The sequence below is a fragment of the Bidens hawaiensis genome, unplaced genomic scaffold (genome assembly GCF_021521415.1).
Source record: "Bidens hawaiensis isolate Kalapana, Puna unplaced genomic scaffold, B.hawaiensis_p1.1 tig00018959_1, whole genome shotgun sequence".
Taxonomy (NCBI): domain Eukaryota; kingdom Viridiplantae; phylum Streptophyta; class Magnoliopsida; order Asterales; family Asteraceae; genus Bidens; species Bidens hawaiensis.
In genome coordinates, this window is record NW_027492880.1 from 274,734 (window position 1) to 301,750 (window position 27,017).

Below are 27,017 nucleotides of genomic sequence, written 5' to 3' on the forward strand. Positions count from 1 at the left end.
TGATTTAACCGTTGATTTGTTTCAGGTTGGGTATAAATTGGTGTATTGATCAATTGATCATTACATTGAAACCACAAATCGACCATGTTACTATAGCTCCATGTGTCTGGGAGTTGCCATGCGTATGAAGGACTACTGCCATGCGTATGAAGGACTACGCGCATGAAGTGATGGTGTATGCAGAGTTTATTCCGGTGCGGGCGTATGGGAAAATGCTAGGCGTACGAGATTCATTTTAAGTATGGGATTTTGGTAGAAATGGCCCCTCAGTTTGTATAAGCTTTAAAATCAAAGGGAAATTGAAAAGGGTAGTATTTGTGAATCCTTTCCGTTTATATTGTTGATCAAAATTGTTTACATAAACGCGATACCTGGAAAAAATAACGGCAAAACTTAACAGGAATTTCTTGGATGTTACAAAACACCTTCGATTTAGGTTTTAAACTTATAACCGTAGTATCCTAGGGCTTAATCATCATTCTTATATCATTAGAGCAGAAGACCAACTGTAACATTATAGAAATAGTAACCTTAAGTAATTATAATAAAAATATTAAATATAAATGAAATTCAAAATCTACTAAACACAAAACATGCATTATTTTAGGATAATGCAAGCAAAATGTTGTGCTTTTTACATGAAGGTGCAACAAAAATATCTTTAGTATATATTATAATGTATAATACAAGGACATGTTAACTAATACAACTAACTATTATATTATAATGTATTTATAGCAACACAACGATTGTTAAGTGATAGTTAGCGGTATGATTTTTCAGAGAATACCCAAGCCAAACTTTGAAGTTGGCGTTGGCCCGGTTAAAACAACATAGTCTGGTCAGAGTATCAACAAAGCTCTCCAATGTAAGAAGCACGATGACCTAAAAACACAAAAAAGTCAACGTTTTTAAAAAATACTAATTTCTAATTCAGTAACACTTCTTGTGGTTAATAGTTTATAAGCTGACAAATTTATCTTTTAGGCACAATCATCTACGAAGTTTGTGATTATTTAAAGAACGATTACAGTTGTGCCTCTTCATTACCCAAGATTTAGTTATCTAAAAGCTACAACTTTAAATACCTTTTATACGTTAATAATCTTTTGAAAGAAAAAAAATCCATAATAACAAAACATTATTCTTCTATTTATTTAATTTGATTATGGAATTGTTTATTAAGGATTTTACATTCAATTCAAATTAAATTTGAATATCTCCATCCTAATCTCAACATTACGCACATGGAATGATTGATCCAAATATAGAATGTTTGTTACCATCACTATTCTTATATTGTAACTGTATTATGATAGGCATTAATTTGCTTATTTGTATATATATCCTATTCATTGTTATCAACAGAATGTGTTTCTATATCATTGCAATTCTATATTTCTTATAATTACTATTACTTCTTTTTAGTCTAATTTAGTTGTTACGTGATCAACAACTTATTTACGTGTTTTCTATCGTATCGCACAAACATCTCTCTAGTTTTATTAGCTATAAAGAGTAGTAGTAATAATAATAATAATATACACGACTATCGATAAACATTAAAACGTGAGGAACTATTTCCATTTATGGCGGTTCATGCCATATCTATCATTTAACTTCTTCTTTCAACGTTATGTCGATCCAAAAACCAGAAAAGAGTTTTTGTACTTTATCACAAAAGTTAAAGTAGCTTTTAAAAATTTGACGACACGTGACATTAAGGACCCCAAGAATAATATTTAGGTAACGAATTATAAAGAAACCGACGTTATTAGTTCAGTAAAACATCGTCTTCAACACCAATCAAATTATTGGTGGAGATCATGGCAGTAGAAGTTGAACAAGTATATACAAATGATGATGACAAAATAATAAGAACAGGTAATTAAAGTTATTATTATTATGGGACTTGTGGTTATTACTTATTTGTTAGTGAAACCAGTCTGAAAAAATATTTGTTGATATTATTAACTTGCAGGCACGTTATGGTCCACGGTTGCGCATATTATTACCGCGGTGATTGGTTCGGGTGTATTGTCACTGGCTTGGAGCACGGCTCAGCTCGGTTGGATCGCAGGGCCGATTGCCTTGTTTAGTTTTGCATTTGTAACGTATGTTTCCTCGTGTCTTTTATCGGATTGTTACAGGTCTCCTGATTCGGTTACTGGAGCTAGAAACCGGTCGTTTACCGATGCTGTTCGAGTTATTCTAGGTACATAATTTGATTTTTTTTTTATTATATGTGCTGATTAGCATAAACGTACAAATAACTAGAATAATTATGCTACTGTAAATAATTATTATTATTATTATTATTTTACAGTTTTTGAACTAAGTATTTATTATTACTTTACTACATTTTTTTGTTTTCAAATTATGTTAGTTCAAAACTGTATAATAATAATTACTCTAGTTATTTGTATATTTGGTATATTAATTTTTATTTGTACCAGATATCACCCTTATGTTGGTAAGTACTAAATGGTGTGTTTTTCAGGCGAAAAACAAGCATGGGTATGCGGTTTTTTTCAGTATGTGAGTTTTTATGTAACTGGGATTGCTTATGTGATAACAACTTCGACTTGTATGAGGTAGTTAATTAGTTAGTTGGTTACTAATATGAGTTTTAGTATTTACATGTTTTCTTGATGAATGGTGAGTTTAAGGTTGTTCGTTGTTGATAATTCATCAGGGCGATTTTGAAAGCTAATTGTTACCATAAAGAAGGACGCAATGCGGATTGCGATTATGGTGGCAACTACTTTATGCTGTTGTTTGGACTAGTGCAGATTTTAATGTCACAGATTCCGGATTTCCACAGCATGGTTTTGGTGTCGGTCGTTGCAGCCACAATGTCGTTTTGTTACGCTTCTATTGGTTTTGGGCTTGGTGTTGCTCAAGTAATTGGTACAAATTTCTTTACTTAGGTGATGCTATACAAACACTAGCTCCAAAAATATATTGGTGTGTCTGTCGTATCATATGGGTCGTATGATGTGTCAAATTTGCACACAAGAGCATGTCATGTCATACATGTCGTATGATAGGACAAAAAATGTTCATACAGGCCGTATGATTTTGTTAGTTGTAACATCAGTCATTTATTTGTCAATCAACAAATCATACGAGCCTGTATGAATTGTCCCTAACACATTGTCTCCTGTCATACGGCCTGTATGGACCATTTTACTCTATGACATGTTGGTGACGTCTAGATAGTATGTCAGGGATGTTTGTATAGCTCCGGCCATTTATATTTCTATCCCCACTCTGGTTTTTAGTGTGTTTATTGGCATATTGAAAACGTATGATTATGTGAAAACCGCAGAAAATGGCAAGATTGCTTGGAGCATTACAGGAGTCCCGGGTGTTAGTGCAGTTCACAAGGTGTGGCTAACTTTTCAAGCACTTGGGGACATAGCGTTCGCATACCATACGCTCTTCTTCTTTTAGAAATTCAGGTGATTAATTAATCTTTGTTCAAGATTGGTTACTTTTAATTGTGTTATACACATGTATAAGATAATAATGTTTTTGGTGTATTAAAGGATACTGTGAGGTCACCACCAGCAGAAAACAAGGTTACGAAACGCGCTTCGGCAATCGCAATTCTTGTGACGAGTTTTTTCCACCTTGGATGTGGGTGTTTCGGGTATGCTGCATTTGGGAAAGATACACCGGGAAACCTCTTGACGGGATTCGGGTTTTATGAACCTTATTGGCTCGTCGCCTTTGCTAACGCGTGCATTATAGTACATCTAGTAGGAGGATATCAGGTAAACCTTCATTACTTCACATAAAATGACTTGCGGGTTGAAATTGATATCGGTTTAATTAAAAATCTATTGACAAATATTTCTCTTTTAAGCGATTTTCGGTCATTATAAAATTTGAAATGTCTAACTGCTGGTTTGACTTCAAAAGTCAAACTGACCTACCATCTGACTTTTCTGGTCAAAGCTATAGCTTTTCAGAATGAAATGATATGGGTTTGATAAAAAACATTCCTGACCAAAATTATTTTACACATATTACTTTATATTTAGGTTTGGTGTAGTCATCAAGATTCTTCTAAAAGACTACATAGTTCATCAAAACATGAATTTTCTACCCTTTGGTTTGACTTCAAAAGTCAAACTGTTAGTTCGTCATGAACAATCGAACTTTTCACCTCTAAATTGAATCAAAATGGAGTTTATTATCTTTCTTGACCATTACTTATAAGTTTAAATAATATTTTATTTGAGTTTAACAAAAGAAATCGAATCCTTATCTTTTAGTTGACCTTAAAAGTCAACATTGTGATATTTGTAAACAATGACTAACTCAACCTATTGGGAATTCAAACAACAGCTATACAGCCAGCCAGTATATGCAATTGCGGACAGATGGGCAACGGAAAAGTACCCCAACAAGCCAACTTCTGAAAAGATTCTATGAAATAAAGCTGCCATTATTACCAGTTTTTCGGTTCAACGTGTTCAGATTATGTTTCAGAACAGTATACGTGGCAACAACAACTGGAGTCGTGTTGGTGTTCCCATACTTCAATGAGGTTCTGGGTGTGTTAGGTGGATTGAATCTATGGCCACTGGCCATATATTTTCCAGTAGAGATGTATATTGTGCAAAAAAAGGTGGAAGCTTGGAGCCGGAAATGGGTGCTACTTAGGATATTCAGTGGTGTTTTGATGGTGGTATCGTTGGTGGCATTAGTCGGGTCAGTGGCTGGACTCATAGAAGCAAAGATGAAGTGGTGAAAATGCAATTATGCATGGCTTATTATTTTATCTTATGACTATAGTTTCTATTAGACTAATTATCAGAGTTACTTGAATACTTGAATGCAGTTCTACTATTTATTCCTCAGTTGGACATAATAATTAAGATACAATATAAATCAAGCAAAATATGAAGATGAGGATGATGTATCCACTAACACCTGCAAGAATGATTATTAATTTATTTATAGTTTTTTTTATTTTTTAAAAATAGTTATAATGTTACCAATTTCTTTATGTCATTCATGTTAATTGTCTATAAAAATAGGGTTATCGTGTTATGGTTCAATTTTGTTACTTTTGCACCATTTGATATTGTTCCTTGTGATCTTTGGACCTCCCCAATTTTCAAGTAAATCGGTTATAAATACTATATGATGTTAATCGATAACTTCTCACACTTGACCTGGGTTTATCCGTTGAAATAGAAATTAGAAACTTTTACGACTTTTCCTAATTTCACAACCTAATTTTTACTCGGTATTAAATGGAAAATAAAATATTTTCAATGCGACTTAGGAGGAGAATTTGACAAAAACGAATTCAAATTCAAATCCTTTGCCACCCAACACGCCCTTGTTTTCCGGTTGTCTTGCCCCCAAACATCCCAACAAAACGGGCATGAACATGCCAAGCGTATTCTCCGATGCCTAAATGACATCATTCGCAGCCTCCTTACCCAGGCCCGCTCACCACCAACTTTCTGGGTAGAAGCCCTCCACACCGCCACTTACCTACAAAACATCCTTCTGACCAAAAGACTAAACTTTTCCACCCCACACTTTGCCATTTACTTAAAGACACCCGACACACGACCATCTTCAGAACTGCATCCCAAATCTGTTAACCAACCACCGGCAAAATTATCATCGTTGTTTGGTTTGTTGTGATGCTCGTAGTCTCTCACATTGTAGAACACAAAGCCATAAATAATTATCTATGTAGCTCCTGTACATAAAATACAATTATTTAAGTACAAAATTAGTTCACTAACATTTTACCAACACTTTCTTCTTTCCACTTTATGCCGATCCAAAAACCACAAAAAAGTTATTGGATTTTAACACAAATTAAACTTCAAACGACATTTTAAGTAATCTAACCAAATGAGAGCCAATAGGAGCCAAGATTCTTGACACATTAGCTAAACAGTTGTATGTAGCACATGTCCAAGAATCTTTACAAGATACAATAAAAGGACCTGTTTAGTTTAGTTCAGTTCAGTTAAACGTAGGTCTGCGACACCAATCAAGTTCTTCGTGGAGCCGGCAGTAGAAGACCAATGTGTAGCTGCAGCTTCCGCCATTGATATTGACAACTCGATAAGAACGGGTAAAAATGATAACTTTTATGGAATTTTAGTGAAACCGGTCTGAAAAGATTTTGTTGAAACCTGCAGGCACGTTATGGACTAAGGTTGCACATATAATAACTGCGGTTATTGTTTCTGTTGTCTTGTCGCTGGCTTGGAGCACGGCTCAGCTCGGTTGGATTGGAGGACCGATTGCATTGCTTGGTTTTGCATTTGTAACACATGTTTCCTCGTTTCTTTTATCAGATTGTTACAGGTCTCCTCCTGATCCGGTTAGTGGAACTAAAAACCAATCTTATTCAGACGTTGTTCGAGCTATCCTAGGTACACAAATTTATTTTTTTATTATAACTATATGTTCATAATTAGTAAATAATAAGCCGAGCAGCTAAACGAGGTGTCCGGTCATTTCGAAACACATGTTGTGAGTATGGGAAACGACATGAAAGCAACCACCGAATATCAGGGAATGGTAGCCCAGACGCTTCAACTAAAACAAAAGAAAGAAGACTACGAATCCCTCATAGTGGACGGTGAACACGAAGAGGCCGCATTATTGCAACGACAACGACTTAAAAAAGTACACGAATATTATGGATATTAGTTTTTTATTTTTTTTTGTTAATGTTTCTTTTTTAATTTTAATGTATTTTTATTTAATTATATATAATTTAATGAGTTTTTATTTGTTTAGTTTAATTATTAAAAGAAAATAATAAAAAATGGTGACATGATACTGGAGGGAGCTATAACACTATTACACCCCAAAAACAAAATTCGACCCTTTACTGACTGGACGCCACATGTCGTAATTCGTCCAATTTGTAGCCCCTCCACTACACATAGCCTTATATCACACTCTCATGAATTAATAATCATTATCAATTTTTACATTTGATTTTGCCCAAAATAAATAGCGTATGCTTCTCTATTTCATTCATAATCATCCCTATGAGCCAGATCGAGTGGATTTTATGTTCGCACATGAGGGAATACATACAAAAGAAAATGAGGAAATACATGAAGAAAAGATAACTATAATCTTTATGCTTGCACATAACTACATAAGATGCTTATTTTTTTGTTCTAAAAAATTACAGCTCTAAAGCCAAAATTTGTATATTCTGTAACTAAAAGAGACTTCTGTCTATAGGCTTATGAGCTAACACTAACCTTAAAACAGTTAAAACTCATTCGGTGACATTACAACATGACAATATACACTCAATTTTAAAACTCTTAACATGTGCATACCTCATACAAAACTTAGCATCCCGATTCGAAAGGACTCCGTCTTCCTCTTTGAAACCCTAGACTTCGTGCTCCAATAGTTTTATAATCCCACACAATCTCACCAAGCATGTCTTGAGGCAAACACAGCCTTCCTTCTTTCACTGATCTTTGCAACTCACAAAACAACTTCAAATCCTGCAACTTTATATAATCCAGCAACACCTGTTCATGATCCGGGACCCACCTCCTCGGAAATGGGGTATAATCACACGGTGGAATCATATTCATACGCGAGAACCTAACCCCTTCAATCGCATCAGCAAGACCCAATCTCAACAAATCAGCATACTCTAGAGTCCTATTATCCATGCTCTGCCTAAGTGGACGGCTAAGATCGCATGATCCTTTCTTAAACACCTTAGCCCTTGATTTCATCTTATACCTAGCAGCATATAATTTAGCCACCGAGTTTCGAATAACATACGCGCAGAAACCAACAACCTTCTTTCTGTTATCTGCATACTGATACCAATCAGCCATTGTTTCAAGAAACTTATTCATCTGTGCATTCGTTTGTGCTTGACCACAATAAAGCATTGGAGTGCACGGTAATGGCTCGGGATCTTTATCCCCTTTAACAAACTTAAGCCGTCTAAACTGGCCTATGCATTGCTGCAAACTCGCAGTAACCGAAAGCAAAATCCCAACACTTTTTTGACTCACGATATGACCACCGCTTGACGCAAACCGAATAGTTGGATATATCACTCTTTGACCGATTACATGATCCAAAAACTGAACCCCTCTGCTTACATGTTCAATTTCGATCTTTGATTCATTTAACTTTAGCGCGTACTTATTCTCGCAAAACTCGATTATCAAATCCCTAATCTCCAACGCATCCTTTCTTGACCCTCTAATTCCTATCAAGAAATGACCACCGTAACGAATGTAATCCATCTTTTTGGATTTATCTTTCCGACCCCCGCGTACAAACTCGGGCCATGACGGCGTATGATTACCATGATCATTAATGACAAAACTATCATTGCATGTAGAACAAAATTCTTGGATTTTGTCCTCCATCATGTGATCTAACTCATTAAGATAAATATTAGCAAGTAAAGGACTTAATATTCCACAATAACCATAATTAGGTACCTTTGCAGCCTCCACAGGTGCAAAATCATAAAATGTTCTTAGCCAATACGGGTCGGGTTTCGCCTCGTTTTCATCAAGAACTTTCTTCCTCTTCAAACCCTTTTTCTTGTTTCTTTTCCTCTTAATCTTTTCATCATCAAGCCCGACTTTGACGCTCCTTTTAACCCGGATTTGATCAAAACCAATACTTTCTGATCCGTAACACCTTTTTCAACAAACTCGATCAGCAAATTGGCATCTAAACTATCAAACATTTCGGTTAAATCGCCTTTCAAGAACCAAACATACCCTGCAAAATTACTCCGAATCGTTCAAATCACCGTATGCGCGTTCCTTTTCGGGCGAAAGGCGTGCGATTTGGGGAAAACCCCGCCTCAAAGACCGGCTCGAGAATCATCAAAAGCAATTCTTGGACCACAAAATCTTGAAACGGAGGGTCATTGGATGTCGAAATCATCCGAAGCTTTCGATTTGAGAGCTTTGAAACATGGGTTTTATCGTTAGGGTTTTGAATGTAAGGCTTGGTTTTCATGTTCCATTGAAACTGACCTTGTAAGACGGCGTTTCGAAGGGAAAGGAGGTTGGTGAGGACGTGGGACTGGACAGCGTGTCTGGCTGGGTATGAGCCGGTGAAGCGGGCGCAGGTGCGTTGGTACGCTAGGACTCATAGGTCGAGTTTGGAGATGAAACCGGTGAGGTTGGAGAAGTGGGTTTGGCTTCGGGTTGTGAAGGTTTTGATCCATAAATCGGAGAGGACTTGAAATGGGGGGAGTGTGGGTCTTGTTTGGGTGGTTGTTGATGACGGTGGCGGTGGGGAGTAGAGAGGTGTGAGAAGGTGCAGGTAAGGTGTTTGAGTTTAGTCCTAAGAGACATTGGCTATGCACCGCGTTGCGGGGGCAGGGGGGAACTTTGTTTGATCGGTATGCCTTCTGAACTTGCTACTTGCAAACTTGATGAGCTTTAACAAATACCTCGTGCTTCAGTTGTCCTCGATGATTATTGATCACGTACCTTAAAGAATGCATGGCGGCTAATCACTTTCAATAGTAAACAAAGGCACGCCAAATCTGTTTCAATCACACAGCAAAACGTCTTCAAGAAAGCACTCATAAACATATAACCATACATTCAATCTATCAACTACAATAAAAACTAATAACAAAAAAAGGAAAAACATTAAAGAAAAAACATATTCTGGATTTCAATCCATAAAAATGACCCTAAACACATGTCTTGTTTTTTTCTAACAAATCGAACGATGTAATTATTGAAATTTTCAATTTCACTTATAAAGAACCTCGAAACCCAACATATTGGTTGCGCACCCAAAACTCCAACAGTCCCGAAAGCTAACCGTACACCACCTGAAGTGTGCGGTAATTAGAAGGTCCAATTTAGTTTTTTTAACGATCGATTTCAGAACTCCACGGTCAACTGTTTAAGTTTCGTGGCGGGTCTGTTGGCCTTATCTTTTACATAAAAAACAACTTTAAAACCATAAATAAACTGTAAACTACTACTGGATTGGATCAAACCTGGAAGTATTTTAGGATCTGTGTCTCCATGTGTAATGATTATGTCCTGGCCCGACCATCTGTCTCGTTTATTCCTTGAAGCAAACCACATCAGTTGTATCGTCTATCGGTGATGTGTTCACACAGTACCTAATGCAGAGGAGTTAGAAGTATTAATTTAAAACATATGTCGGCTGTATGTTTCGACTTACATGTAGTTGAATATGGTTTGTCAGCTAAAAGGAAGACCGTCATGTGAATACTCAAATATTACGCTGCACCTTAATTTGTTCATACATTTTAGTGTGATTTTATGCTAAACAATCAACCTTAGTCCCTAGCATAACCAAAAAATAAGTATATTATTTTTGTTTAATTGTAGGATTAGATGGCTCTAAAAAAAGAAGGCTGAAACTAAAATTATGATCATCAATCAATATTTTTTTTAGTTGAGAAATAACCAATATTTGTGAACATGAAGTTAAGTAATTAGATAATTGGAGTTTATCATAAAACTAAGGTTTAGGATGTGTAATGTAACCACCATTCTTGTTACTGATGTTGACTATTCTGAAGCTTGTTTTCTTCTACCCCGTCTTTCACATCTTGTGTAGCAGCAACATTTAAGTTTTTTTTTAAGAAAATCTCTTATCCCTTCATTTTATTATGCCCTTGAATCTACAAATCATGACTTTAACTGGTGATTCATAAATGATAATTTCTGTACAAGTTGTATTTAACAAAATTGATGTTTATGAAGATGATATTTCAACTCATCTTAAAAATCAGGACTGTACACATATTCATTATTATGGAAATCGATTTTGTTATGCACTTTTAACCGGTAAAAAAAATGAATGTGAATGGCGGTCAATGGTAAAATCTGAGTAAAAATACCTGATTACAAGGTGAAGGAAGATTAGCTGTAGAAGGAGAAGCACCACAAATCCTTGTCAATATGATATTGCACAGAAGAACCCTAGGTACCTCCTGTGTGTCTTGAGAACAGAGAAGGAAGATGAACATGACGGGTTTTTTCCACCTTGGATGTGGATATTTCGGGTATGCTGCATTTGATAATAATGACACACCAGGATACCTCTTGACAGGATTCAGGCTTTATCAACTGTACCGGTTTATCCCTTTATTACTACTTCACATGAAAAACTCACTCTTTGACTTTTGAGGTCAAAATAACAACTTCCAAGTTCAAACTGATATAGGGTTCACCTAAAAAGTAACTGTGGATTTGTCAAGAGCAATCTTATCTTTCATGTCAAAACCGCATTTTCCATTATCAAAATCAACATGGGTTTGTTTATCAACTTTAGACTTTTTATTAGAGGTTTTACGTTGTCTTTTAACAAAGGTAATCAAGTCTCTATCTTCTAACTGACCTTAAAAGTAAAAAATTTGTGTTATTTGTAAACCTAGCGCAACCCTTTTTGATTCAAACAACAGCTATAGAAGTTCACCAGTTTCTGAATGGACACCATGAATTGAGGTTGCCATTATTGCCAGTTTTTCGATTCGACGTGTTCAGACTTATCTTTCAGAATAGTGAACACTATGTTTCAGAACAGCATACGTTTCAACCACCACCGGAATCGTGTTGGTGATCCCATATTTCAACGAGAATCTGTGTGTGTTAGGTGCACTAAATCTATGACCATTGGCTATCTATTTTCCAGTAGAGATGTATATTGTGCAAAGAAATGTGGAAGGTTGGAGCCGAAAATGGGTGGTGCTTCAAATATTCAGTGGTGTTTTGCTGGTGGTATCGGTGGTGGCCTTAGTCGGGTTGATAGCTGGGCTCATCAAAGCAGTGACGAAATAGTAAAAATGTAATTATGCACGGTTTATTTATCTTATAACTACAGTTTCTACCAGACTAGTTATCAGATTTACTTGAATGTAGTACTTCTATCTGTTTCTCACTCTGACATGACAATTAATTAAGATAAAATATAAATCAAGCAAAATAAGATGACGAAGATGATGTATCTGCCAACACCTGCAAGTATCAACCATAATTTTAGAAAATATTTTTAATAGATTTTCTTTTTAAGAAAAAATATTATAATGTTACCTCAAGCTGTTCTTCAGTGAATGAATTTTTCTGGACACTCCACGTGTCTGCGTGGGTCCGACGAAACTCTGCAACTGCTTTTGTAACGGTTGATTTAACAGGTGATGGCTCGCCAACAAAACGCGCCAGTAAGGTAGCATGCTCAGGCAACCAACTAAAACAAAACAAATTAAATTTTAAAACTTTTTTTACAGAAATATTATACAATAGCCTGTTAAAAGAGGGTACCTGGGCATATCATAAGGAACCGATAACACACAAGCAGCAAGAGCAAGAACGCGACCATGTATGGAAGCAATAGATGAACCGCCACTCGAGCTTCTGCAATTTACAATAACAATTAAAACATAAATACATTTTGAAACAAAAAAAGTAATAAAAATGAGCTTAAAAAGCGGAAAAACCTTTGTCTTCTTCTTTTTTGAAGCTTCATAGCCTCGGTGTAAGCTCGGTCATGGAAGTCCTTTGATAACTCTCCATCCTCACCTTTCATTAGGCCTGCTAAAACCGCTGCTGCATGCTCCCTCACCTGTGTCAAAACAAATTATTTAATAATATGAATCACTCTGCTTTATAAAAAGAATTAGATCATCACAACAGATTTACAATACCTCCACTTGGTTATCTGTAAGTAGCTTCTCAACTGTTTTCCAGATTTTCTGTTTCTCATCATTGGAGAGTATGAATGTATGCCTGTGAAAATTAATAGTAGATAAATTTAGTAGAACATTTTTACTTTTAATACATATATTAGATGATGAAAGAAAAGAAGGGCGTACCTGTACATAAAGCTCCTTAGAAAAGTCAAAGTAGCAGATCGGGTCCGCCAGTTAGGATCTTCTGCTGAAGATAACAGAACTGATACTGCTTTTCTAAGATGATCGTCTCTGAATATTCTCCATTTCAACAACTCAAAAGCTGCTTTGGCCAACATTGATAAATCTTTATTCGACGTTTCCTTCAAAATAACAGATAAATCATTGTATATATATCTTTCATTACTCAACATATTTCATTGTTAGTAAATTAAGTAATTTAACATACCTGTAACGAGATCACGGGGTATAGAAATCCCACAAGAACATCAACTAGAACCGCAGATCTTCCAGACTTCATTAATGAGATAACAAAATGGAACAGCTACACATATAACAGACAAAACTTTAATATGCTTGTACGATTAAAACAATAAAATGAACCCGATATTATTATTCATTTACCGTTTCCATCCACTGGACATCATCTGGTGAGTTACTACCATCTGACCCCGAGAGTGTGTTTGTGTCTGCTAGATTTTCTAAGTTGTCGGAAGGATTTGCATTCTGAATTGCCACCACAAGTTCAGACGCACGTTCTTGTAAAAGTTTATCCCAACTATCTGCATTCTTTCCATTTGTAGTATTTTTCCCGTTCTCAAATGAATGATCTCTATTAATGGAGGCATGTAGTCGAATGTTTGAGCACAATACAGAAAGTGCAATTGCAATAGCTTCCCTAACCTGTTGACATATACCCAAGACTGTAAGCGCATATATAAGAATTTAAGAATATACGTAAATGAAATTTAGAGTTAGCCATTCAACTAATTTGGGTCAAATTTTTACTTCAAAACGGCGAACTTTTTTACTCAGAAGCATCAAAGTTCCAAATTCTTGATATGGAGTTAACCGTTTTCAAAATGTTCATATAAACCTAAAAGTTACTGACACATCAGCTGACCAGTCATCATTTTAATGAAATTTTTGAAGGTTGGTCATAATGTATACTGAGGTTTTCTGTGGTGTGCAAAACACAAAATAGAACAGTCAAAATTGCAAAAAAAGCTATCTAATTTTGATTAAATTTTTTATCTTAAATAGCCCACTTCTTCCCTCAAAAAAGTGTTTAAAGTTTCAAAATTAAAAAGTGTTTAAAGTTTCAACATTTTCAATATTAGATTAAATGGTTTCCATGCACCAAGTCAAAAAAAAAAGTCAACAAGATCAAGGTTACCTAATAATCAGCTATGAGCTATCACATCATCATTTAGACCAGATAACCAAATCACATGCCTTAAATCAGAACTTTTGAAAGCTGGTTACATTAGCTTACCTTCTTAAAAACTTTGATGGTTTTTCATGAAGTAAAGAAATTTGAACAAAGTTGGTTACATTTTTATAAATTAGTCCTACTGAAAATGAGTCTAAGTTGCAAGATATAACTATTTCCAGCTAAAATATACTCACATGGGCAGTAGGATGACTCATGTTATCCAGCAACTCCTGTAACAGTTTATAATGAAGCTGAATTTCTGATAAAGGCATCCTTGGGGGCGACACCTCAATCAAAGCAGCAGAAAGAAACGAGTAGCGTTTGGCAACAACCGTTGTGGTTACAGTTTGTGGCAATGGTTCAACCAAACAATCCAAAATCCGTTGTCTTAAAAGCGGTATCTTTATTCCATATTTACCCTTACCAGTAACTGCATACCGTATACAAGCAGCCCACTCAGGAATCGACTCAACTGACGGTGCAAGAAGAATATTCTGCAATTGCGCCTTCATCCAACTATCCCATGCTTCAACAAGCCCAACAACATCAGCGTGCAACAAGCCCGCAAAAGCTTCAGCGGCAACACACTGTTTTGATCTCTCTTTTGCGTTTACAAACTCATTTAAGGCGGTTTTCAGTGACAATAAAACCGGGACACCGCATTCTTGAACTAAACGTTTGAATATTCGTGCAAAACTTGAGTAAAACGTATCGGTTCCGAATAAAGAAATCCAAGTAGGTGTACGAGGCCATGAAGATGAAAAGTCAAAGTAGAAACGAGTGATTGACTTATCTGCTAAACTTTGAAATGAAGAATTTCCATGGCCGCCCCTGGAAGAGTTTTCATTGTCGCTAATAATATGGACATTGGAAAGGCTGTCAAAAGCGTCAGTAAAGAACCCTTCTTCTTGAAATATATTACTTAAAGTGCCCTCCAGAGATGATTTGGTGTCCTCTTGTAAATTTTCTGAAGCTGACAGTTTATATGGTGATTCTTTTAGTAGCATGTTTAGAGCTGAGATTGCTAGTATTCTTGTTTGTGGAAGTTGACTTTTCAAATTCTTTAGGAAATGACCTGAAACACACACACACGGGTTTATATATTTATTCCAACTTAATTCACAATTTATCCACATGAATCGAAAAACTAACCAGCAGCTTCGTTAAGAATCTTTGGTGACAAAGTTGGCTCATTTCTAGATGAAATAGCCAACAATAGTAGAACCCTGTTGGCCATTAAGTTATACCTAAATGAAACAATTAAACAAAATTCAGTACAGCGTTTATTAAGTGGTAAAATATGTATGTATAGAGATCATGAATCATCATAATTCATAAGTTATACCTCCAATGTAAATTGGTTGACTCAAAACTCATAGAACCTATCTCGGAAACCAAAGCTGCAAAGTCTATCCCAGATTGGCCCTCGGACTTCCGGAACATGTTTCTAGAGACCCCCGCAAAATAGATGTTGTATTTCACAAAAAGCTGTTGATTTTGACAAATAAACAATATAAATGTATAACATTAGCAGGTACAACGCATAAACATATGCTATGGAATCATATTTAAACATTTACCTCATTGATAGCTTTCTGGGATTTCAACGATTCATGCTGAGAACTACAAGAAAAAAAATGAAACCGAACGTCACATGAGTACTAAATTTAAAAACTATAACTTGAATTATGTTATGTACACTTGCCTCAAAAGGATTCCAAGAAGAAAAGATGAGAAAGATTTTGGTTCCTGTTTTTAAAGAAGCACGTAAGAAATTGAAAAAAGAAAAAAATATATAAAAGTTTACTCTGTAAAGTTTTTTAAAAATTAATATACCAAAGTGAGATGTTTTAGAACAGTTTGAGTTCCAAGAACCGCACATGAACCTAAAACCAAATATTCCGGTGAGCTCGGGGTTCTCAGATTCTCAGTGAGTGTAAGCACACACTTTCCAATTAAAGATGGCCACCGTTTGATCATTTTCACAAGTGATCGGCCAGCAAGCCTGAAAATCAATATACAATATAAAAGTATTAAAAAGACTTTGCACCAATTGACAAAATAAAATAAAGATTATTTATTTCTAACTCACGTGCGAACAGTATCATAGCTATGCACACATAGACTAAGAAGATCATCCAACAAAACATTCACATTTTCTGAAGGAGATACATTTTTACTTGTACGGTACAAGTGATATGATGATTGTGAAGTTCTCCATGTATTGTGCATGTATGCTTTGTCAATCAGTGCCCATCTTGGCCTAAAATGAAAAAAGCAAATCAATATTCAAAACCAAGAAAATATAAAATTCCATCTTTCAAAAAGTAAAGAGCTTTACCTTTTCTTTCCTTTAGTCTGAGATGGCACAATAAAGTTAACCGGAGGCTCCATAATTGCAACCGATTCTAACTTCCATGCTTGCCTATGGTTAGTCCACTCTTCATATTCAGAACTTCCTGTACAGCAAATTACCCAACAAATACTCAAAAATAGATAACAGATATTTAGTAGATAAAATATAATTACAGAAATATATTTACCATAGTTCCCCAAAGCCTCAATAACACGAATAAGAAGTAACAAAAGAATGCTGTCATCTGATTTTTTCTCAAGCAGGTATCTGAAATACAAGTGAGATAAATAATTATGATTGTAAAAATGATAATGAAAAAACGATAAATGGATAATGAAAAAACGATAGATGGTAAATTTGAAAACATAATTATTTACTTGGAGGCGATGTGGATAATATTAGCAGCTTTTTCACGCAATCCAGTGCTACCAACAATTGAACCCGTTGCTCCAGCGATTAGAAAGGGCGGATTTTCAACTTTCCCATTTTTAAAAGACGGTATAAAATCAGGCAAACATGACAAAACACCTTGTAATGAAGAATCAATCCGTAAAAGAGTCACTTTCAAGTGGTCTTTTTCATTTCCTGAAAACATAACATTGTTTTATAACTGTTTATTACTTTATTGCAACTTTAAGGAGTTATAATTTTACCTGGATCAGAGTGAATATTATCTTGACATATTTTCAGAAGCTCCTCTAAAGCTGATTCCAGATGCAGGTTTAACAGATCATTAGCAAATTGAATTTCTTCATCATTGGGGATATGCCAGTTGGGACCCATAAATGGCTCATCGTTTGAAAAATCTTTATTACTAATCCATTCCTCAAGCGGAGTCGATGAAGAATGGTTTGAAACAGACCTGTAAAGTCAAAAGTCAAAGAGTATGCGACTATAAAGTACTGTACTATTTACACATACACATTGTAATAGAATTTGATTTGATGTTCATGTAATTTATCATTACCTGTACTGATCAACAGGGTAATAGAGAACCAGACTTCCAAGTAAGGACCGAAGGACTTGATCACCAGCTATGTTAACCTGTCAAATTATGAAATTTGAAGGAAATTATTTAATGCAACTAATAAAAGAAACATAAATCCAAGATGTTCAACAAAACCTTCCAAGATGGAGATTCAAAGGCAGAATGTATAGCTTCTTTAAATTGATCTTTGTAATTAAGAAGTGAAGGACCCCCATAACTGATTGCAATTGACAACACCTTCAATTGATAATCAATTGATGTTTCTAGGGCCGGAGAAAGTGTAGCTCTTGCCTGAAAATATGTAATAAAGATATAACTTTGACAAAAGAAAGTCAAACATACCACATAGTATTAAGAGTTCCAAAAGAAACCTTGTTCGATGATTGGTTGGTGAAATTTCCACTTCCACCAAAACCCGTGAGTGGAATTTCTTTCAAAGATGATATAACAGAAGACAAAAGAGGTTCAACAAGATGATTAACTGCCAATTCTGGATTTGAATGAATGCAAGCACAACATAACAGCCCAACTTCAGCAATAGCTCCAGGTAGAATATTTGTTTTCACGAACTTTGACACTTTTTTAATAGCCTGTTCGGTATAAATGAAAAATCTTACTATCTTGAATAAATAAAATATAAGACAATATAATAAATACCTGATTGTACAAGGATTTTGAAAGTCTTCCAAACAATATTTCCAACATGCAGAAATACTGAGGACCGTCTTCAACAAGGAATGTTCCAGATGTTGCAGGTGAATGAACATCTTCATTTCTGCAAGACATCATTTTTATAAGTTACCAAAAATAAGCAGGCAAAGGAGCAAAGTTTCAAACTAGAGGGGGCAGACATGTAAATCAGCCAGAATGGAAGTACTTACAAAACACTACTAGGTTCCAAGTGTTGTAACAATGAAAAAAGACGACAAAGAAACTCATCAAGCCATTCTGAGAACCGTTCTGCAGGCATGAATGACAAATTATCCGCATCATCATCCAATGTTCTCATCTGTAATTAACATTTCAATTAGATAAACTTTATTACCTATAAACAGATCTGCACAAATTTTAATAATTTAAATTAATATTTGTGATTACATTGGAAAATATGGAGGCAATGAGTTGCATGGTTGCTAGGGTTTTAGGTGGATCATTGGCATCCATCCCGAGCAACGCATTGGTCAAAGATATCATCAAAAGATCACTGAACATATTGGCATCATTAACATCATCAATTTCCATTGATGAAGCAGATAATGACATATAGAATAATGATCGCCCAGAAAACGCCACTGATGTGACAGCTGTCTTCAATTGATGTGTTGCTGTCATCTAACCAATTAAAAACCAGCAAGAGTGAGTGAAAATGAACCACTAGATATTACTCAAACTGCATACTTTGTCACTAACCGTTTCTAAAGCCATATGGAACCGAGACACCAAAAAGGGGAGAACCAATGAGGGCTCCACATAAGACAAAATAGACGTTGCAGCAGCAACTGTTTCAGAAAGATGCTCATTTTTGCTGTATTGACCACGGTCGATTAACTTCAAGACAGTAGTCACAAAAGATTCCCTTTCTGATTGTCCTAAACAGAATTCAATCTGTTTGTTGCTATCTGGGTCCCTGAATAACCAAATCATTATATAAAAAACTATATAATCAAGCGAAACACAAAAATAATAATATCGACTCACTCTTTTTCTCGTTGTAGACGTTTTCTGAATGTATAGACCAAGTGAAACAAAAATCTTTCTAGCGAGTAAGTCCAACGGCCGCCATTAGAAGGATGGTAGTATCTGTAAAAAGCATCCAAACATGTAAGCACACAAAAAACAGCTATAAATTTGATTGAAAATGCAAGTAACAAATTCTAGAAAACAAACTGTTCTAAGAGATTGACCAATTTGTCAAAGTGCTGCTGAGCCGAGCTACCAGGCCTTAATAAATAAACCTATACGGAATCATAAAAATAATATCTTTTAACAACCAGATACAAAATAGCAAGCATATTGTTAATTTTGCATCACTTGCATATTAATCTTACAGTTGATTTTGCCATTGCTTTTGCAGGAGTTTGTGATCTATTGGTAAACAAGAATCGTGTGTTTCTTGGGACATCAATAGAAAACGGGTATGATCCACCTCCACTTGCAACTGGCACCTGAAGTAATTTATACAAATGTTTACTGTATTTTATTTATTTAATTATATAAAATATCTGTTAAAAGTACCTCAAACATGTTGAGAAACCGACTGTAAATTTCAGGTAAAAGATCCTCCCAGTTTTTGACTTTGTAGTTCTTTATAACACGGGCTAAAATAGCTGCCCATTGACTGTTCCAAAACTGGCAGTTTGGTATAGAATCCCATTGAACAATACACTCGCTGATCCACTCACTGTCATGAAACGATCAAAGTAAGGTTATTAATTAGTTTCACTAACTAATAAAACAAGCATAAGTTATAGAAGTATAGATTACCGTGAATAGAAGTCCTCGTTATCCACGTTTGTAGGAAGGAAAAGTCTCACAAATCCCGAACCCTCAAAAGCTGGGTTATGCCATGGATTTTCAAGTAGAGATCTGAAACTCGGTTCCAATCAAATAATTAAGAAAAAAGATATATATAACAACTGATCGTTTTGAATTATTGCAATTATAAAAGATTCAAACTTTACCTAAATTCAGACCATATCTCATTAGCAGAACCTGGTGGGAAAAATCTTCTACATGATCGAACAAGCGACGTAACTGTTTCAAAATGCCTTTGTCTTATCCTCCATCCCTCCGGTCCTGTATTCCTGTGAACAGATTCATAATAAATATCAACAACTTGCTATCTTTTATTCATACAATTATAGTTTGTTTGAATCATATGATGGATGTGTTACCTCGTAAAGTGAGTTTGAACCAAAGTATCATAAAACGGACGCCAGTCAACTCTCAAAGTCAACTTTTTGCGAAAACTATTCAGCAACCTCACAAGAACATTTCCCCATCTCACCTAACCAAATAAACGTGATTCCGAATCCTACTTCAGTATCATAGTATAGATAACGGAATAATAAATTAAACATATTTTATTGACACAAAAGTATACCTGAGCATAAAGTTTATCCTGTGATGCATTAAACACTTGCAGTCCAAATTCCACTAGAGTAACAACATCTTCCAGTGATACATCACTTTTCGCCTTTATGAATCTACATGATTGATAATAACAATAAAAAAATAAAAATAAAAAAATAAAAAAAAAATATTATAATAATAATAATAAATAAATAAATATCTTGCTTGGAAAGATATTTATTCCCATCCACTGTTCTATCACAAAACAAACCAGCTACAATAATAATTGCAAGGGATATTCAATTCAATAATATATTAACTCAGGAATCAAATCACTCTAATAACATGTAACAAACTAACAAAATTCAATAATAATAATAATAACACGAGATAGTGGAAGCAGTTGCACTAGTTTAGGTATATGCCTATCCTCTAACAGAATATATTTGTACGAAGTTCAATTATTAAAAAATTAGGTTAACAGAAACAATAAATAAACCAATTATTATCCCCAAAATTGAAGTAATAGTTGACTTAGAAAGTCAAACAGACGACGATCGATGTTAATTGCATTGAAGTGATGAAGTAAGAGCAAATTATAACTCACAGGTCAATGACTGAGATCCATTTGAGAGTGGAGTAGACAGATTCCGGATCATCGGTGACGTAAGCATCTCTGACGGAAGATACGACGCCGGCGAATGATTGTTTCTCTTTGGTGGTTGCGGCGGCGACTGGTGGCGGAAGCCAGGCGTTGTATCGATGCATTTGTAACGCTGTGTGTGTGTGTGTAATTTGGGATTGAATGTATATGTATGTGTGTGTGTGTGTGTGTGTGTGTGTGGGGTTTATATATTATTTATATATATAGAGAGAGGGAGTGGTGTGTTTCTTTTTGGGCAAGACAAGACAGACAACGGCGTGGTTGGCTGCGTAAAGAAGGAATGGGTGACCGGCAAAACAAGTCGGCTAGTGTCAAGTACTTGTTTGTTGATCTTGTGAAACTCATTACATGTAATTTAATTCCACTCTATGTATGTTACTTTATAATATCGGGAATGTAATGTCATATAATAAATCATATCTGATTATATATTTATCGGAATTATGTTGTATTTAATTATTTATATTTTATATATAGGTGTTAGATGCAGTATGAATAAAATTAGCGTACTAAATATATAAATAACTAGTGTAATTACAGTTTTAAATTATACTTATGTTACAAAACATAAAATAGTGTCATAATAATTATTTTAGTTTAAAGTCTATAGAGTAATAATATTTATACTAGTGTTAACATAATTATTCTGATTATTTGTATACTTCTCACGATAAAAGTTATTTATATTTTAACGATACACTTATATATTTCACAGTGAATTATTCATTATGTTTCGTTGATATTTAAGGAAGTGATATTTTGATAACCTGTTTGAGTTGAGAAAACCCGAGTACATATTCTAGATCACATGTTATATTCGATCACGTGGTTTTGTGTGGTAGAGATTAAAAGAGAAGAAAAAAAATTGATTTTTACTTTCTTATTACAAGGACAATGTAACTTTTTTTTTCACATGTGTAACAACTAGCTACAAAAATTTTTTATTACTATAATAACATATATTACATATAATCATCATCATCGTACTCAGTAAATCCCACCAGTAGCAAAGTTATGGTAGGGTCTGAGGAGGGTAAGATGTAGACAGTCTTACCTCTACCCAGTAGAATTAGAGGGGTTGCTTCCAGTGAGACCCCCGGCTCGATAGTAGTTTTGCATCAAGCCTTGGACATAAGGCACATAACACTCAACCATTGGGACACAGACTGATTGGTGCATGTACCCTTATCTTTCGGCCATCAACGCCACCACATGATGCCTGATTAACCTTCCGCCATTTTTAACGTTATTTTCACGATATTAGTAAAATAACGTCAAAATTAGTGCAATTTCACTTTTGCCCACACGTATATAAATTATATGCGCGCACCGCAGATAGGACGTTATATGTTACATATGTTTAATAAAAATAATGTTGATTACTACACCTGGGATCTGATAAAATTCCTCACACAAACATAATTTCTTACATGATCCTCCATATGTGTGTAGGGGTGTTCATCGGGTCAACCTGATCGGGTTTCGGGTTAATCGGGTCGGGTTAGTCGGGTTTTCCTTAGAAAAAAACCTAACCCGCAACCCGGCCCTATTAAGGTTCGGGTTAGTCGGGTTCGGGTTATTCGGGTGTCGGGTTAGTCGGGTCGGGTTAATCGGGTTAACCTTGTTTCTTTATAATTTTAAGTTATATTTTGTGTTTGTAACTTATAGGTTGCAAAATTTCTAATTCCACTCAATTTTCAATATTTTCTACAAGTAATTATCTTAATTACATATATAGGCTTGTTAATGAACGGACATGAACAAAGGTATGTCCGTGTTTTTTCATTTACTTTTAACCAACACGAACACTTAATCGAACATATACTTGTGTTTATGTCCGTTAGTTAAAAATTAAACATGTTCGTGTTCATTTGTTCGTTCATATAAAAGCTAAACGAATAGTTCACGAACATAATTAAACAAAGATAAACAAACAAACATAAGTGAACGCATTTAAATAAACACAAACAAATATAAAACATTTTAAGGTAATATAATTTCTAAATGCAAATAATATTTAATAATTTTCTGTTAATATGTAAACGAGCATGAACGGACTTAAAGAAACTAAAATGAACGATCATAAACGAACGTTCACGAACATAGATGAACGAGTGAAACATGTGTTTATGTTCATTCGTTTAGTTAAATGAACACAACATAAATGAACTTTCCACCAAATGGTTCATGAACAAACAAAATAATTAACTTATCTATAAAGCTTACATTAGGGCTTTTATAGTGGTTAATATTTCACCTTTTAATCATTGTATTTAAAGTTAAGTATCATCACTAATCGGATTAACCTGAAACCCGACTTTTTTTCCAAAAATGAACCCGAAACCCGACCCTATTAGCAATTCGGGTTAACCCGAATAATCCGATTAATACTTTTTGACCCTATTAACCCGACCCGAATTTGCTTATTCGCATCGGGCTAATCGTGTTCGGGTATTTTGGACACCCCTATGTGTGTGTTTACATTAAAAACAATGATTTTGTTGTGGGAAATCTCGATGAAAGGCAACTTCTCTATCCTTGGGATAGAGATAAGGTTTATCCTCATATCATCCTCCCAAAATCCAATTTAGTAGCTTTTGCTATAAGTATAATTTTACTGGGTAAGTTTGTTTTGTTTTTATTTTTTCAAATAAAAAGTAATAATGCACTATGTAGTATAAGCGTGTAGTTATATCATTTAAATAACGTGATTATCTTATTTCATACAGTGTGTGACTGAAATGGGTTTTGATTACATATTACACAATGCGATTTTACAATTTACAATGTGTGGTTATGTATGCAACATACTTGCATACATAAATCAACACACGTGCCTTGCTCGTAAAAGTCACGAACATACAAGTGTCAACTCCTCGCTCCCCATATTTTCTTCAAAAAAAATAAGTGTTTACCCATGTAAAGAGGATGATTTCCTTTGACAAATATAATAAAAACATAATCTTTATTGAACAAACACCTTACAAATACAAGCTAGAATCAAACATTACTGTGAAAGCATGAAACAATATTACAATGGTTATTGCAGATTACTCTAGCCTCATGTTGTAAAGGTGTTGATGAACCTGCAACCTACTGGTTGCGAAGAGATGAAAGCAGCAGAATTAGAAGCAGTGTCGAATGATTGGAGGTGTAAGAGTAGGCAAGAGAGATGTTAATTGTTGTGTGCTCAACTCTTGGGCAGCAATCCAATTAAATACCCAAGAAGAAGGGTCTGGTCAACAATGTGCACACAAAGATTTCTCAAAATAACCCAATTAGCCCCTCTAATACAACAACAGCTCATAACATGCCAAACAAAAGATAATCAACATTTATTAAAAAAGTTTGCTATAAACGATATATATATATATATATATTTATGTAAGAATAGAAATAAAACATATCATTATAATTGATTATTTTAACATGCCCCCTCAATTAAATGGTGTGAGAGGGTCAAATAGTTGCAATTTTTCACATAGGAGACTATGTTGTGAGATACCAAGACCTTTCGTAAACAGGTCTGCTGGTTGATCAGCTGTATGAATCTTTTCCACCTTAATGAATCCAGCCATAACCTTTTCTCTAACAGTGTGAACGTTAATCTCAAAGTGTTTTGTCCGGTCATGGAAGACGGGATTAGCCGACATAAGAACAGCAACTTTATTATCACAGAATAGTGAAACTGGTAATTGAGTTTTAATGTTTAAATCAGACAAAAGTTTAATTAGCCATGTAACCTCACATGCAGCCACTCCCATGGCTCTATACTCAGCCTCTGCAGAAGAGCGAGAAACAGTAGGTTGTTTCTTGATTTTCCATGAGATGAGGGAATTGCCGAGGTACACACAATACCCAGAGATGCATCTTCTGGTTGCCAAGCATTTACCCCAATCAGAGTCAGCGTAGGCTGACATATTGAAATTGTTAGTTGTACTAAATAAACAACCTTTCCCCGGTGACCCCTTTAGATATCTTAGCAGCCTCATAGCAATTTTAATGTGAGACTCTAAAGGTTTATGCATAAATTGACTAAGGCAGCCGACAGTATATGAGATATCGGGTCTAGTCAAGGTGAGGTAGATTAATTTTCCAATCAGCTTTTGGTAGCCAGTCATATTAGTCAACTCAGAATCTTCTTTGTAGGAGTTCTGTTTGTTTGTTACTACTACATTTAGTTCGATTGGATTGCCAACTGGTTTGGATGCAAGCATACCAAATTCTACAAGAAGATCCAAGCAATATTTTCGTTGAGATAGAACCAACCCTTTGTCGGTTTTCAAGACTTCTATACCCAAGAAATACTTAAGTTCACCTAGGTCTTTTATCATGAATTTAGACATTAGGCATGACTTAACATTTTACTATTTCCGGTTAGGATTATGTCATCAACATAGACAAGTAAAACACATATTGAATCTTTTTCGGTCTTAACAAATAAGGAATAGTCAGTATTACTTTGCTTAAAACCAATTTCGATAAGAGTTGTGGTGAGTTTTTCATTCCATTGTCTAGGTGCTTGTTTTAGACCATACAAGGATTATATTAGTTTGAAAACTTTGGTTTCATTTTCATTGTAATACCCTTCCGGCAATGTCATGTAAACATCCTCATTGAGAGACCCATACAGAAAAGCATTATTGACATCTAGCTTACACATAGACCATTTGTTTTGGACAACAATGCTAATGACACACCTTATTGTAGCCATTGTAACAACCGGGGAGAACGTTTCTTCAAAGTCCAGCCCTTCTCTTTGACTATAGCCTTTGGCAACAAGTCTAGCTTTATATCGTTCTATTTCCCCGTTAGATTTATATTTTATCTTATATATCCATTTACACCCGATGGGTTTTCTGTTTTTAGGAAGATCAGTGAGAACCCATGTATTATTTCTTAGAAGGGCTTCCATTTCCATATTCATGGCATTAACCCAATTTGGATCTTTGGAAACAACTTTATAATTTTTTGGTTCAACACTTTTGTTAAGACTCGACACAAAACAGAAATTATCAGGTGACATATTGGAATAGTTAACAACTTTTTCAATCCCGTATTTAACCTTGCCTTCAATGATGAATTCATCAAGTTTTTGAGGCATGGTTGTTTTTCTGGTAGATCTTCTTAGAGTTGTTGTTGTTTGTTGGTTTGGACCAGGTACACCCTCAGAATCAGTAGACTCAGTCCTAGGGGTTTCAGTGGGTTCTGCCATCCTGGTATCTCTATCGGAGTTGCCATGCGGTTGAGATAGGGGTTCTGAGTGGTTAACAGTGTCAAAGGTTTGACTTATGTTAATCTGTTCGGCTGCGGTTTCACCCATATGCCTCTCAAAACCACCTACTTCAGGGCTAGCAACCTCAGTTAGAGTATCCGGTTGCTGAACCTCACTTTCATGCCCCTCGTGATCTTTTGATAATGTTATCTCATCATCGGGTGTGGGTGTCTTGTTTTTTGCATTTTTTTCAAGTAAATCATCAAAAAGTTTTAAGCCTTCAAGAAAGTCAGAAGTGTTTTTTTGTTTAAAAGGGAAGATATCTTCATAAAACTTTACATCTCTAGAAAAAAAATGAATTTCTTTTTTCCAAGTTCCACATTTTATAACCTTTTTTCTCAATAGAATACCCAATAAAACACATTTGACAGATCTAGAATCAAACTTATTTAAGGGATTTAAATTAGTGCAAAAAGCAAGACACCCGAAACTTCTAAGATGTAACAGAGGAGGTTTTTTTTAAATAACAACTCATAAGGAGATTTACCAGCAAGGATAGAAGATGGGATCCTATTTATGAGGTATGTAGCAGTCAACAC

The 27,017-nt window shown here is 35.1% G+C and overlaps 1 protein-coding gene and 2 pseudogenes across 3 annotated transcripts; 1 reads left to right on the top strand and 2 right to left on the bottom strand.

Annotated features, from left to right (window-relative positions):
- The first annotated feature begins 1,657 nt into the window (after positions 1 to 1,657).
- Positions 1,658 to 4,982, top strand: LOC143557426 (putative amino acid permease 7; annotated as a pseudogene). Its single transcript, XR_013139574.1, has 7 exons — positions 1,658 to 1,884; positions 1,982 to 2,215; positions 2,501 to 2,594; positions 2,696 to 2,910; positions 3,332 to 3,464; positions 3,552 to 3,779; positions 4,357 to 4,982. The product of XR_013139574.1 is annotated as a putative amino acid permease 7 (transcript).
- A 1,938-nt stretch (positions 4,983 to 6,920) lies between these two features.
- Positions 6,921 to 10,158, bottom strand: LOC143557430 (nuclear intron maturase 1, mitochondrial pseudogene; annotated as a pseudogene). The gene is made up of 2 exons (XR_013139575.1): positions 10,025 to 10,158; positions 6,921 to 9,556 (listed from the first exon to the last, which is right to left on the bottom strand). The product of XR_013139575.1 is annotated as a nuclear intron maturase 1, mitochondrial pseudogene (transcript).
- A 1,671-nt stretch (positions 10,159 to 11,829) lies between these two features.
- On the bottom strand, positions 11,830 to 21,333 carry LOC143557429 (proteasome activator subunit 4-like). The gene is made up of 35 exons (XM_077046503.1): positions 21,147 to 21,333; positions 20,571 to 20,673; positions 20,362 to 20,474; positions 20,149 to 20,271; positions 19,952 to 20,053; positions 19,703 to 19,868; positions 19,516 to 19,632; positions 19,355 to 19,422; positions 19,166 to 19,267; positions 18,878 to 19,094; positions 18,566 to 18,799; positions 18,349 to 18,476; positions 18,125 to 18,242; positions 17,839 to 18,057; positions 17,603 to 17,758; positions 17,447 to 17,523; positions 17,133 to 17,341; positions 16,857 to 17,064; positions 16,667 to 16,746; positions 16,465 to 16,582; positions 16,216 to 16,386; positions 15,960 to 16,128; positions 15,829 to 15,872; positions 15,704 to 15,746; positions 15,469 to 15,611; positions 15,276 to 15,370; positions 14,318 to 15,198; positions 13,313 to 13,591; positions 13,137 to 13,232; positions 12,872 to 13,050; positions 12,704 to 12,785; positions 12,497 to 12,621; positions 12,321 to 12,413; positions 12,093 to 12,246; positions 11,830 to 12,017 (listed from the first exon to the last, which is right to left on the bottom strand). The coding sequence occupies exons 1-35, from the start codon at positions 21,305 to 21,307 to the stop codon at positions 11,976 to 11,978; spliced, it is 5,415 nt and encodes a 1,804-aa protein (XP_076902618.1). The 5' UTR covers positions 21,308 to 21,333; the 3' UTR covers positions 11,830 to 11,975.
- Positions 21,334 to 27,017: the final 5,684 nt, after the last annotated feature.